The 13,040-nt window shown below is 37.8% G+C and overlaps 1 protein-coding gene across 1 annotated transcript; it reads left to right on the top strand.

Annotated features, from left to right (window-relative positions):
- The first annotated feature begins 12,386 nt into the window (after positions 1–12,386).
- On the top strand, positions 12,387–13,013 carry LOC142544440 (secreted RxLR effector protein 161-like). Its single transcript, XM_075651488.1, has one exon. It carries the CDS (start codon positions 12,387–12,389, stop codon positions 13,011–13,013), a length of 627 nt encoding a protein of 208 aa, XP_075507603.1.
- The last annotated feature ends 27 nt before the right edge of the window (positions 13,014–13,040 follow it).

Here is a 13,040-nt window from a genome sequence, read left to right as displayed (position 1 = left end):
AGAATAGGTCAGATTGAGTCGAGTCAAAGAATAAGAGTCAAAGCTTGATTTACAGACTTGTATCGATTATGTTTCATAGATTATGTTACATGTTTGTATCGATTTATGTTTCAGATTATGATTCATGCTTTTAATAAATGTTTATGATTTTATACATTGCATGTATACATTGTTTATACTGAGAATTCTATTCTCACCGGAGTTATCCGACTGTTGTTGTGTTTGTATGTGTGCATGACAACAGGTGGACAGGATCAGGATCAAGAAGAGAATGAGAGATGGTGATTAAAGCGGTGATTCCGGACTTAGAAGTAGAACTAGTAGTTTATCACTGGTTATGTGATTGAGATGACACTAGTTTGTTTATGATTATACTTTGAACTGATTTTGTACTTTAGATCATGATGTAGATATTGCATTGATCGTGTATTTAAATAAAAAGGAATATAACTTGTTGTATAGATTTGTACACTTGTTTATACAGGGCCCAATTAAAAAAAATAAATTTAGACCCAGTTTAATTAATTGATCCAATTATTCCCAAAGAACGATTAAGAAGATGATTAGCGTCCGGGTCCCCACAACAGGTGGTATCAGAGCGATAGATCCTTTAGATTGAGATAGAATAGAGTGAGCGGGCTAGATTGAGTTTTCTTTCCTGCTTCTGAATGGCTAGCATGTTTTATTACTTTAAATATTACATGTTTACCTGATTATCTGATTTGATTGGTAACTTGTATTATTGAGAATGAATCAGAACCGATTCTTGATCAGAGGAGGACTGAAACATATTTAATATATATATATATATTAATATATATATATATATATATATATATATTGATTACTAATCATTTTGATAATCAGATATGTCTCCTCGAAGAGCCGCAGTTTCTTTGCGTCCTTTACTAGAACAGGGCAGTACCTCTGCGAATCCGATGGATGTGATAGCAACACCGATGGAAACATTGCTAAAGAGATTTCAGTCATTTCATCCACCGACTCTGAAGGGTAGTGAGACTTCAGTTGACTGCGAGAGCTGGCTTGATGATATTGAGATGTTATTTGATTCACTTGACTATACTGATGAGCGCAGAGTTAGACTGATTGTGCACCAGTTGCATGACGTCGCAAAGAATTGGTGGCTCACAACAAAGAAGGCCTTGGAGTATCGAGGTACAGTGATTACTTGGAAAGTGTTTAAAACTGAATTTTATCAAAGATTCTTTCCAGTATCGTACAGAAAAGACAAGGGTGCAGAGTTTGCAAACTTGAGACAGGGTCAATTGAATATTGAAGAGTATGTGGCCAAGTTCTCTACCCTATTACGATTTGCTCCACACGTAACTGAGAATGACGAAGCTGTTGCTGATCAGTTCATTAATGGCCTGAATCCTGAAATCTTTACATTGGTGAACACTGGGAGACCGAATAACTTTGCTGATGCCTTGAACAGAGCAAAGGGAGCCGAAGCCGGTCTGATTAGACAGAAAGGAGCTTCGTATATCACACCAGCACCGAGACCACAACAACCACCCTCAATGCAGTTCCAACAACCCCCTCCCAGATTTGAGAGTGGCAGCAGCAGCAGTGGCTAGAGAGATCAGCTGAAAGCCAGAGGGAAATAGTTTAAGAAGTCAGGGAGCAGATCATCTAGCTCCAGTGGTTTCCAACAGATTAAACAGGGGCCTATTGCAGAACTTGTGGTGGAAGACATCCCACAGAACAATGCCGAGGAGTTTTTGGCGTTTGCAACATTTGTAAACAGCCAGGATATTTTGCTAGAGTCTGTCCACAAAGAGATTCTCAGAGATCCCAGGGTGCAGAATCATCTAGATCCATAGCTCAGACTGGTAGACGACCATATGATGTTCACTCTTTCCAGCCAGCACCATCTACCCAGTAACAGCCGAGGCCTGGAGGAAGCCAGACTGTTAGCCAGCCTCCTAGACAGCAGGCCAGAGTTTTTGCTTTGACTGAAGAATAGGCCCAAGACGCACCTGATGATGTTGTTTCAGGTAACTGTTCTCTTTGTAATTATCCTGCTTATGTATTGATAGATACTGGTGCATCTCATACATTCATATCTGAGCGATTTGCATTGATGCATTCCTTGTCTGTTGAGTCATTATCTACTGTAGTATTTGTCTCTTCGCCTTTAAGGAGAGGTCTTATATCAGTGACATCTGTTAGATTTTGTATACTGTGGTATGATGAGCATGAGATTGAGTTAGATTGTATTGTACTTGGGTTGTCTGATTTTGATTGCATTATCGGTATTGATATGCTAACCAAGTACAGAGCTACCGTTGATTGTTTCCATAAGATTGTGAGATTCAGACCTGACATGGCTGATGAGTGGAAATTCTACGATAAGGGTTCTAGAGCTAGAATTCCTTTGATATCTGCGTTATCTATGACTCTATTATTACATAAAGGAGCAGAGGGATTCCTTGTGTATTCAGTAGACGTACTGAAATCGAGCCCAGCATTGGCAGATTTGCCAGTGGTATGTGAGTTTGCTGACGTCTTCTCAGATGAGATTCCTGGCTTGCCTCTAGTCAGAGAGATAGACTTCAGCATCGAATTGGTACCAGGTACCGTTCCGATTTCTAGAGCTCCATACAGAATGACACCGATAGAATTGAAAGATCAGTTGGAAGATTTACTGGCCAAGGGTTACATCAGACCGAGTGTTTCTCCTTGGGGTGCTCCAGTACTGTTTGTGAGAAAGAAAGACGGTACAATGAGACTTTGCATTGACTACCGGCAACTGAACAAGGCTACGGTAAAAAACAAATATCCCTTGCCTCGCATTGATGATTTGTTTGATCAGTTGCAGGGTTCTTCTGTATATTCCAAGATCGATCTGAGATCTGGATATCATCAGCTGAGAGTCAGAACTCTGATATCTCGAAGACAGCTTTCGGAACCAGGTATGGACACTATGAGTTTATTGTCATGCCATTTGATCTTACAAATGCTCCAGCTGTATTTATGGGATTGATGAACCGTGTGTTCCAGAAATATCTTGATGAGTTTGTGATTATTTTCATTGATGATATTATGATATATTCGAAGAATATGATTGACCATGCTGAACATTTGAGAACATTGAGGGCTGAGAAATTATATGACAAACTGTCCAAATGTGAGTTTTGGTTGAGACATGTTGTATTTCTGGGTCACATCATATCTGGTGATGGGATTTCTGTTGATCCTAGCAAAGTCGAGGCCGTGATCAGTTGGCCGAGACCGACATCTGTGCCAGAGATACGAAGCTTTATGGGTTTAGCAGGATATTATCGACGATTCATTAAAGATTTATCCAGTATTGCTAAACCTATTACGCAGCTGAATCAAAAGAATGCTCCATTTGTTTGGTCAGAGAAGTGTGAATCCAGTTTTCTAGAGCTGAAGAAGAGATTGACCAGTGCTCCGGTGTTGACGATTCCTTCAGGTACTGGTGATTTCGTTGTTTATTGTGATGCTTCTCACAGAGGATTGGGTTGTGTTTTGATGCAGCGAGGGCATGTTATTGCATATGCTTCGAGACAGTTGAAGCCACATGAGACTCGATACCCGATTCATGATCTTGAATTGGCTGCTATCGTGTTTGCATTGAAGATATGGCAACACTATCTGTATGGTGAGAAGTTTGAAATATATTCGGATCATAAAAGCTTGAAATATCTGTTTTCACAGTCTGAATCGAATATGAGGCAACGAAGATGGCTTGATTTGTTGAAAGATTTTGATTATGAAATCAAATATTATCCGGGAAAATCGAATGCAGCAGCTGATGCACTGAGTCGAAAGGTATGTTCTTTATCCTTATCGACTATTGGTGTTTCAAATTTGATTGAAGATTTTTGTCTTTCTGGATTAGTATTTGAGACAGATTGTCAATCTTTGAGATTGTATGCTATTCAAGCTGAGCCAGAACTGATTGTTAGAATCAAAGAAGCACAGAAAGTGGATCAGAATGTTCAGAACTCGATGTTGATGGTCAGATCAGGTCATCAATCAGAATATCAGATTCGTGATGATGTACTGTATGTGAATAATCGTATTGTTGTGCCGGATGTTTTAGAGTTGAGACAGTAGATATTGACAGAAGCGCACAGCAGTCGATTTAGCAATTCATCCTGGTGGCAGAAAAATGTATAACGATTTGAAAAGACAGTTTTGGTGGAAATAGATGAAATCAGATTTCACAGATTTTGTATCTAAATGTTTGAATTGCCAACAGGTGAAAGCAGAGAGAAAGAAACCAGGAGGTCTACTGCATAGCTTATCGATTCCAGAATGTAAAATGAGATCAAATTTCCATGGATTTTGTGATGCAGTTACCGCGATCCTCCCGAGGTTGTGATGCGATTTGGGTCGTTATTAACAGATTGACCAAATCAGCATGTTTTATTTCGTACAGAATGGCGTACAGATATGACCAGATGGCAGATATTTATGTCAGAGAAGTGGTCAGGTTGCATGGTGTGCCGAAGTCGATTGTATCAGATCGTGATCCTCGATTTACTTCACACTTTTGGCACAGTTTGCAGCAGGCTCTGGGTACTACATTGCATTTGAGTACTGCATATCATCCTCAGACAGACGGTCAGTCAGAGAGGACTATCCAGACATTGGAGGATATGCTTAGAGCTGTAGTGCTAGATTTTGGCACTAGTTGGCAAGATTCTTTGCCACTTTGTGAATTTTCTTATAACAACAGCTATCAGACGAGTATAGAGATGGCATCGTTTGAAGCGTTGTATGGCAAGAAGTGCAGATCCCGTCTCTATTGGGATGATATCTCTGAGGTACCTGAGTTTGGACCCGATATGATTAGAGATATGACTGAGAAAGTGAAGCTGATTCAGAAGAGAATGAAGACAGCTCAGGACAGACAGGCCAAATATGCGAATATTCGACGCCGACCTCTAGAGTTTGAGCAAGGAGATAGAGTATTTTTTAAGATTTCTCCTTTCAGAGGCGTTATCAGATTTGGCAAACGAGGGAAGTTGTCTCCTCGTTACCTTGGTCGTTATGAGATTCTGGAGAAGATTGGTACTCGTGCTTATCGACTTGCTCTTCCGCCTTCTCTATCTGTAATACATGATGTCTTTCATGTATCTATGCTGCGGAAATATCTCCCTGATGATTCTCATACTATTCAGCCAGACAAGGCCGAACTTGATGAAAGTCTGAGTTATGTTGAGAAACCTATTCAGATTCTTGATCGTAAAGAAAAGCAACTCAGAACGAAGACTATTCGCTTGTGAAAGTCCAGTGGAGTCGTCATGGCATTGAGGAAGCTACCTGGGAGACTGAATCAGATATGAGACAGGAATTCTCACAGTTATTTCACTGATGTGTGTCTTTTATTTTAGCTTTTGTTATATCTTCTTATCTTATGTGATTTGATTGCCTGCGATTTCGAGGACGAAATCATGTCTCAGAGTGGGAGAATTGTAAGACCCGAGATTTTATCATTTTAATCCGAGATTATTTAATTTATGAATTTTGGAACGTTGAGTCATATTCCATGGTGTTACAATTCAATAGGATTGAAATTGAATTAAAAAGCGTTGTGAGGACCAAATTGCAAATAGTAAAGATTTCAGGGGCTAAAGTGCAATTAATGGGATTTGAGTGGGACACTTGTCTTCACCATGCAACTTAAATGTTAATCTTTCATTTCCAACTTCAGAATTCAGCGGAGAAGGCACCGAGATTCCATTGAAAACCCTCAAGCTTCATTTTATTTTAGAATCGTGATTTTGAAAGATCCGGTTATCAGATTTTTGATCCGAACACAGTTATGTGATTCTCTCGTCGACAGCTACTACAAGACGTAAGTTTTATTGATTTCTGATATGATTTTGGAGGAAATTGTGATTTGATTATTATTATGTGTTCTGGTGATATAAGTAATCGTATATTCGAAGTCAGATTGAAGAACAGACTGTTTATGTAATTGTTATGATTTTCAGAATTCATATGATTGAGATATACAGATTTGGTATTGAAATTGCGATTATTGATTAATTATGGATTGTATTGGCTATTGGTTATGAATTGTAATTTATATCGATGTTGCTTAGAATGCAGATCAGCTTCTATTGCAGATATTTGATATAGTGTACCAAAGTCTGGGAATACGAACGTACCACCATCTAGCTGAGGAGAGTGGGTGAATTGTTGCGTTCTTATTCAACCGGGAACCCTAGACTAGGCCAGATTGAGTCGAGTCAAAGAATAAGAGTCAGAGCTATTTACAGACTTGTATCGATTATGTTTCATAGATTATGTTACATGTTTGTATCGATTTATGTTTCAGATTATGATTCATTCTTTTAATAAATGTTTATGATTTTATACATTGCATGTATACATTGTTTATACTGAGAATTCTATTCTCATCGGAGTTATCCGACTGTTGTTGTATTTGTATGTGTGCATGACAACAGGTGGGACATGATCAGGATCAAGAAGAGAATGAGAGATGGTGATTAAAGCGGTGATTCCGGACTTAGACCGTAGAACTAGTAGTTTATCACTGGTTATGTGATTGAGATGACACTAGTTTGTTTATGATTGTACTTTGAACAGATTTTGTACTTTAGATCATGATGTAGAGATTGCACTGATCGTGTATTTAAATAAAAAGGAATATAACTTGTTGTATAGATTTGTACACTTGTTTATACAGGGTCCAATTAAAAAAAAAATTAGACCCAGTTTAATTAATTGATCCAATTATTCCCAAAGAACTATTAAGAAGATGATTAGCGTCCAGGTCCCCACAGTACTGAAATAGTTCTTAGGGTCGAATCAAATCGAATCGAATCGAATGTAACTAAAATTTGAAGGTTCAAATTATACACGAATTAGTTCTATTCGAATTCGATTCAAAATTCGAAAATTTTAAAAAAAATTGTTCAAAATTTGTCTCGAAAAATTCGAACATGTTAGCAAACTATTTGAATTATTACTCGAAAACAAATAATCGAAAAACTCGAAATTTATTTATTTAATATATAATTATATTATATTAATTAAACACTAAAACTCGTGAGCGGCTCTCAAACTATCGAACAAAATAATTTGAGCTCGAGTTTGACTCGAAAAAATTCGAACATACTCAAATTCACTTCAAATTCGATAAGCTCGAATACAAATCAAATATTTTTTTAATCGGCTCAAAAAACTTTTGAACCAACTTAGTTCGTTTACATCTATATTTTATCTCATTTAATCTACTGTACTAGAAGATATTGTTTCAATAATAAAAGGAAAAGTTATTGTTTGTTTCAGTTTGTTTACCGGTCCAGTCTCAAATGATTCCTTTGGGGAATAGTACTAAATGTCATATATATATATTTTTATCAAATTAGTCATTTTGTTACTTTTGGTGCTTTTACCGGATTCAAAGGTTGAGACAGAGGTAGGTTGATTTAGACGACATTCATGTTGGTTCATATGTATATATACTTTGTCCTTTCTTCATCGTTTCAGTGGGTTTCTTCTATCGTTCTTAATGGTTGACTAACATGTCGGAAAATATATGGTTGTTTGTGGTTGAATCATGAGGTTATATATTTTGTTCCTTTCGCTCCCTCGTTTCTTATCGTTTAAAGATATGAGAGAGGTCTATGAATGTATTAGCATCGGTTTGAGACTTCCTTTAAAGTGTTTTAAGGTCGGATTAACAACCAATGAATTTATTCTTGATCTAAACTCATCGATCAAGTTACTTTATATAAAAGTGCGGGAATAACTCAAACTTATATAGTGAATATTTTGCTTATGTAGTGAATATTTTGTTCAAACTTATAACAAAGCATGAAAACTGATTAGAAGTGTGTGTATGTCGGAACTAATTATGTAAAAGCATATAAATAAAAGAAGAAGTTTTTTGGAAGTTCCAGAACCAAATCTCGCAATGTCTTCCATTCCTCTGGTTCCTAAATATTTGGCTAGACGACTTTGATTTATACAAGTATGTTATACAAACTCGCTCCATTTGAAGTCATACTCTCCGTCAGAATTCCTTAGCATACTCAGTCAATCAGGACGGCAAGCCCTAACTGACCCACTACTAATCAATCAGACGATAAGTCTGGTGATATGCTCTTACTTCAACAATTGTTATTCTTCTTTATTTGAACAGATGTGGAGGTTGAGTCTAGGCGCAACAACATTGTTACAGGACGAGCATATTGAATGATCAGATATAGACATTGGTGTCGTGATTTGATACTCGAAGCTGCTACTTGGTTGAGCAGATAGGCCTATGAGGCGTGAGCATATATGTAAATGTTTTTATGCTTGAGAGATGGTGCATCGATGGTGATATGAGAACGATGATGAATTCTGATAATGCTAATAAGTCATTTGTATTCTCTATCACTCTATTTTCTTCTTTGGATTTGTATCTTTCATAGAAGCCCCTTCCAACAGTAATGTCTGATATGTTGGAATTTTGATGCTTAATGAATGAAAATTAAGCAAATAAATCAATGTGTTTGATTGAAAAAATTTGAAACGAAAAACGAAGCTTAATGAACGAATATTAAGTTCGGTGGTTCTGAATTAAACTCGAAACGAGTTCATCAAATGTTGAAAGAAATTCAAACAAGTAGTCGGACCATGTAAGGGACGAAAACGAAAAAAAAAATTGGTCGTGAACAGTAGCAGTCGCGCACATGCACGCGGGTCCGCGCGGAGCTGCGCGCATGTGCGCTCTCGCTGTCGCGCGCTGCAGAGAGCGCTCGGCAGCGTGCCCGCAGGGGCGTCTGCATGCGACCCTTTGTGTTTTTTCATGTCTCTTTCGGATTTTTCTGGTATTTTTTCATTTTCTTGGCATTGTTTGATGATTGTGGTCAGTTACAATGGCCAAGGGACACCATTATGAATGAAAGATCATGTCTTCTCACATGAAAAACATTAAATATTTGATTTATTGAAAATCAAAACCACATACATAACATAATATCATTTGCATATTGTTCTTCTTCTTTCTTCAACAAGAGAGAGTTCATTCATTTTCTTGTGATAGAACTTGAATATTTGAGTGCTCATTATTCAAGAGTTGTAGTTGTATCTTGGGAGAAGATTACCACAAACCTCTAGCACATTGTGAGGGGCAAATTCTTATTAAGGAGAAAGTGTTCAACACTTGTCTCTATAAAGCCATTTCTTTGTTTTCTTCTTGCTTCTCCTCTCAAATTTGAATACCATAAACAACAATCTTAAGAAGATTTTTGGATTTTTAATCATTTTAAGAAGAATATCAATGGCATCATCATCTACAATACCACATGCAACCGTTGCATAATGAGAGAAACCGGAGAAGTTTTCTGGTACAGATTTCAAAAGATGGCAACAAAAGATGCTCTTCTATTGACAACCTTGAGTTTGTCAAGGTTCTTGAAGGAGGATCCTTCCACCGTTGCTGAAAACGAGACAGACACCAACATGAGGGCCGCTTTGGATGCATGGAACCAAAGTGATTTCTTGTGCAAGAACTACATCCTCAATGGACTTGACAACGCATTGTACAATGTGTATTGTCAAGTCAAGACCGCCAAGGAACTTTGGGATATGCTTGATAAAAAATACAGAGCGGAGGATACAGGCTTGAAGAAGTTTATTGTTGGGAGATTTCTGGACTACAAGATGGTAGACTCAAAGTCCGTGATGAGTCAAGTGCAAGAATTACAACTTCTCTTGCACGAGATTCATGCGGAAGGAATGAGTCTAAGCGAGTCTTTCCAAGTTGCTGCTTTGATCGAGAAACTCCCTCCGTTGTGGAAGGACTTCAAGAATTATTTGAAGCATAAAAGGAAGAAGATGAGATTGGAGGATCTCATTGTGAGATTGAGGATAGAAGAGGACAACAAGAGCACTGAGGCCAAGGCAAGTAAAATGGCAGTAAGGGTGAACATTTTTGAATCAAGTTTCAAAGGGAGGAAGAGTAAGTTTGAGAAGCAACCACAACAAGGCCAACAACCACCAAATAAGAAGAAGTTCAAATGCACTTGTTATAACTGTGGAAAACCGAATCACATGGCTAAGGATTGTAGAAAGCCAAAGAAGGGAAATCCTCAAGCCAACGTAGTTCAAGAAAGATCGGTACCATTTGATTTTTCTGAACTTGATTTATCTGCAGTTATTTTGGAAGAAAATTTGGTGGAAAACCCCAATGAGTGGTAGGTTGATACTGGAGCAACTCGACACATATGCTCCAACAAGGGATTGTTCTCCACACACTCCATCGACCGGGAGAAAACTATATATGGGGAACTCCGCTACATCTGAGTTGGTGGGCACCGGAAATGTAGTACTGAAGATGACATCGGGTTTGGAAGTAACCCTTGTTGATGCACTACATGTACCAGACATAAGAAAGAACCTCGTGTCGGGGTCTCTGTTGGTCAAACACGGGTTTAGACTAGTATTTGAGTCTAACAAGGTTGTATTGACCAAGAATGATCATTTTATTGGAAAAGGATATCTCGATGAGAACCTTTTTAAGTTGAATGTAATGGCTATACGCCAAAATGTTGTTGAAAGTAATAAAGATAAAAGTTCTATTTACTTGCTTGAGTGTTCTCATTTATGGCATGTTCGTTTAGAACACGTAAATTTTAATACCTTGCAACGTTTAATGAAACTGGAATTATGCCTAAACACAGCGTCGATCCAACACACAAATGCGATATATGTGTTGAAGCAAAAATGACCAAATCGCCTTACCACTCGATTGAAAGATGTACAACTCCTCTAGAACTAATACACACCGATCTTGGTGATTTAAAGTTTGTACAATCTAGAGGAGGGAAAAGATATTACGCGACATTCATTGATGATAATACAAGGTACTGTTACGTATATCTTTTGAGGTCGAAAGATGAAGCTCTTGAAGCATTCAAAGGTTATAAGACTGAAGTTGAGAATCAACTAGGCAAACAAATAAAGAGGGTTCGAAGTAATAAAGGGCGCGAATACGGAGCACCGTTTGATGAATTCTGCACATCTGTGGGTATAATTCATGAAACGACTGCACCCTATTCACCACAATCGAATGACATTGCCGAAAGAAAGAATCAAACTCTGAAAGATATGATGAATGCTATGTTAATAAGTTCAGGGCTACCCCAAAACTTGTGGGGGGAAGCAATACTATCGGCTAATCACATCCTGAACAAGATACCCCACAAGAAAAATGACAAGACACCTTACGAATTGTGGAAAGGTCATAAGCTTTCCTACAAGTACCTTAAAGTGTGGGGGTGTCTAGCTAAGGTTGAAATACCAAAGCCTAAACAAGAGCGAATTGGACCAAAGACGGTCGACTGCATATTCATCGGATATGCACATAATAGTAGTGCCTAAAGGTTTATAGTGCACAAATCTGAAAATGCAGAAATGAATACGGGCATGACATTTGAAGTCTAGAAATGCAGTATTTTTTGAAAATATATTTCCTTGTAAAGAGAGGAAAGAAAATGATTCTAGCAAGCGAAAACTTGAGACGGAGCATGAAGGTCAAGTACCTACACATGACCCAACTCTAAATAAAAATGCTATATCATTGGAAGGCTCTTCAAAGGAGCAAGAGCCAAGAAGAAGTAAAAGGGCTAGAATCTCAAAGTCTTTTGGTCCAAACTTCCATACTTTTATGTTGGAAAATGAACCAAAGGACATACAAGATACTCTGGCTAGCCCTGAAGCTCCATATTGGAAAGAAGCCATCAACTCTGAAATGGATTCAATTTTGCAAAACCATACTTGGGAACTAGTGGATCTTCCACCAGGTACCAAGCCATTGGGATGCAAATGGATATTGAAAAAGAAAGTGAGAGTTGATGAAATTATTGAAAAATACAAAGCCAGGCTTGTGGCCAAAGGCTATAGACAAAGAGAAGGTCATGATTTCTTCGACACGTATTCACCAGTTTCAAGAATAACATTCATTCGTGTACTCATTGCTATTGCAGCTTTACTTAACCTTGAGATACATCAAATGGATGTTAAAACAACATTCTTGAATGATGAACTTGAAGAAGAAATATATATGGAGCAACCTGACGGATTCGTAGTTAAAGGACAAGAAAGAAAGGTCTGTCATTTAATTAAGTCACTATACGGACTTAAACAAGCGTCCAAGCAGTGACACAAAAAATTTGACAATGTAATATTGTCAAATGGATTTAAGATTAATGAGTGTGACAAATGTGTTTACATTAAAGGCACTCGAGAATCTTATGTGATAGTATGTCTATATGTGGATGACATGCAAATAATGGGGAATATCCAAGAGTTAAGAGTTGATTAAGGGTACAAAGAAAATGTTTACAAAACATTTTGATATGCAAGATATGGGTATTGCTGATGTAATTCTAGGGATTAAAATCTTTAGAACTTCAGAAGCAATAGTCCTATCTCAGTCTCATTATGTAGAAACAGTGTTGAATAAGTTTAACGCTTATGACTCTACCCCAGTAAAAACGTATTTAGACATAAATGTTCATTTGGCGAAGAATCGTAGAGAACCAGTTTCTCAACTGGAATACTCCAGAATTATTGGAAGCCTTATGTACATCACTAACTGTACTAGACCTGACATCGCTTGTGCGGTTAACAAGTTAAGTTGGTTTACAAGTAATCCTAGTGATGCACACTGGAAGGCGTTGACAAGGGTACTTAGATATTTAAAGCACACCTCAGAATATGGACTAAATTACACAAGGTATCCTGCAGTACTTGAAGGATATTGTGATACAAATTGGATTTCTGACACCAATGACTCCAAATATACCAGCGGCTATGTATTTAGTATTGGTGGAGGAGCAGTCTCTTGGAGGTCATCGAAACAAACTTTCATTGCTAGATCTACTATGGAATCGGAGTTCATAGCGCTAGATAAAGCTGCGGAAGAAGCAGAATGGCTTCACAACTTTCTAGAGACATTCCATGTTGAACAATTCCAGTGCCAGCAATCTTGATACATTGCGACAGTCAGTCAGCAATTG

The sequence above is a fragment of the Primulina tabacum genome, chromosome 5, assembly GCF_025594145.1.
Source record: "Primulina tabacum isolate GXHZ01 chromosome 5, ASM2559414v2, whole genome shotgun sequence".
In the NCBI taxonomy this organism is placed as follows: Eukaryota; Viridiplantae; Streptophyta; class Magnoliopsida; order Lamiales; family Gesneriaceae; genus Primulina; species Primulina tabacum.
This window is presented reverse-complemented; position numbering and strand designations above follow the sequence as displayed.

Excerpts from the sequence above, each read along its gene's own strand:
- LOC142544440 (XM_075651488.1), top strand. The coding sequence starts at position 12,387 with ATGGGTATTGCTGATGTAATTCTAGGGATTAAAATCTTTAGAACTTCA.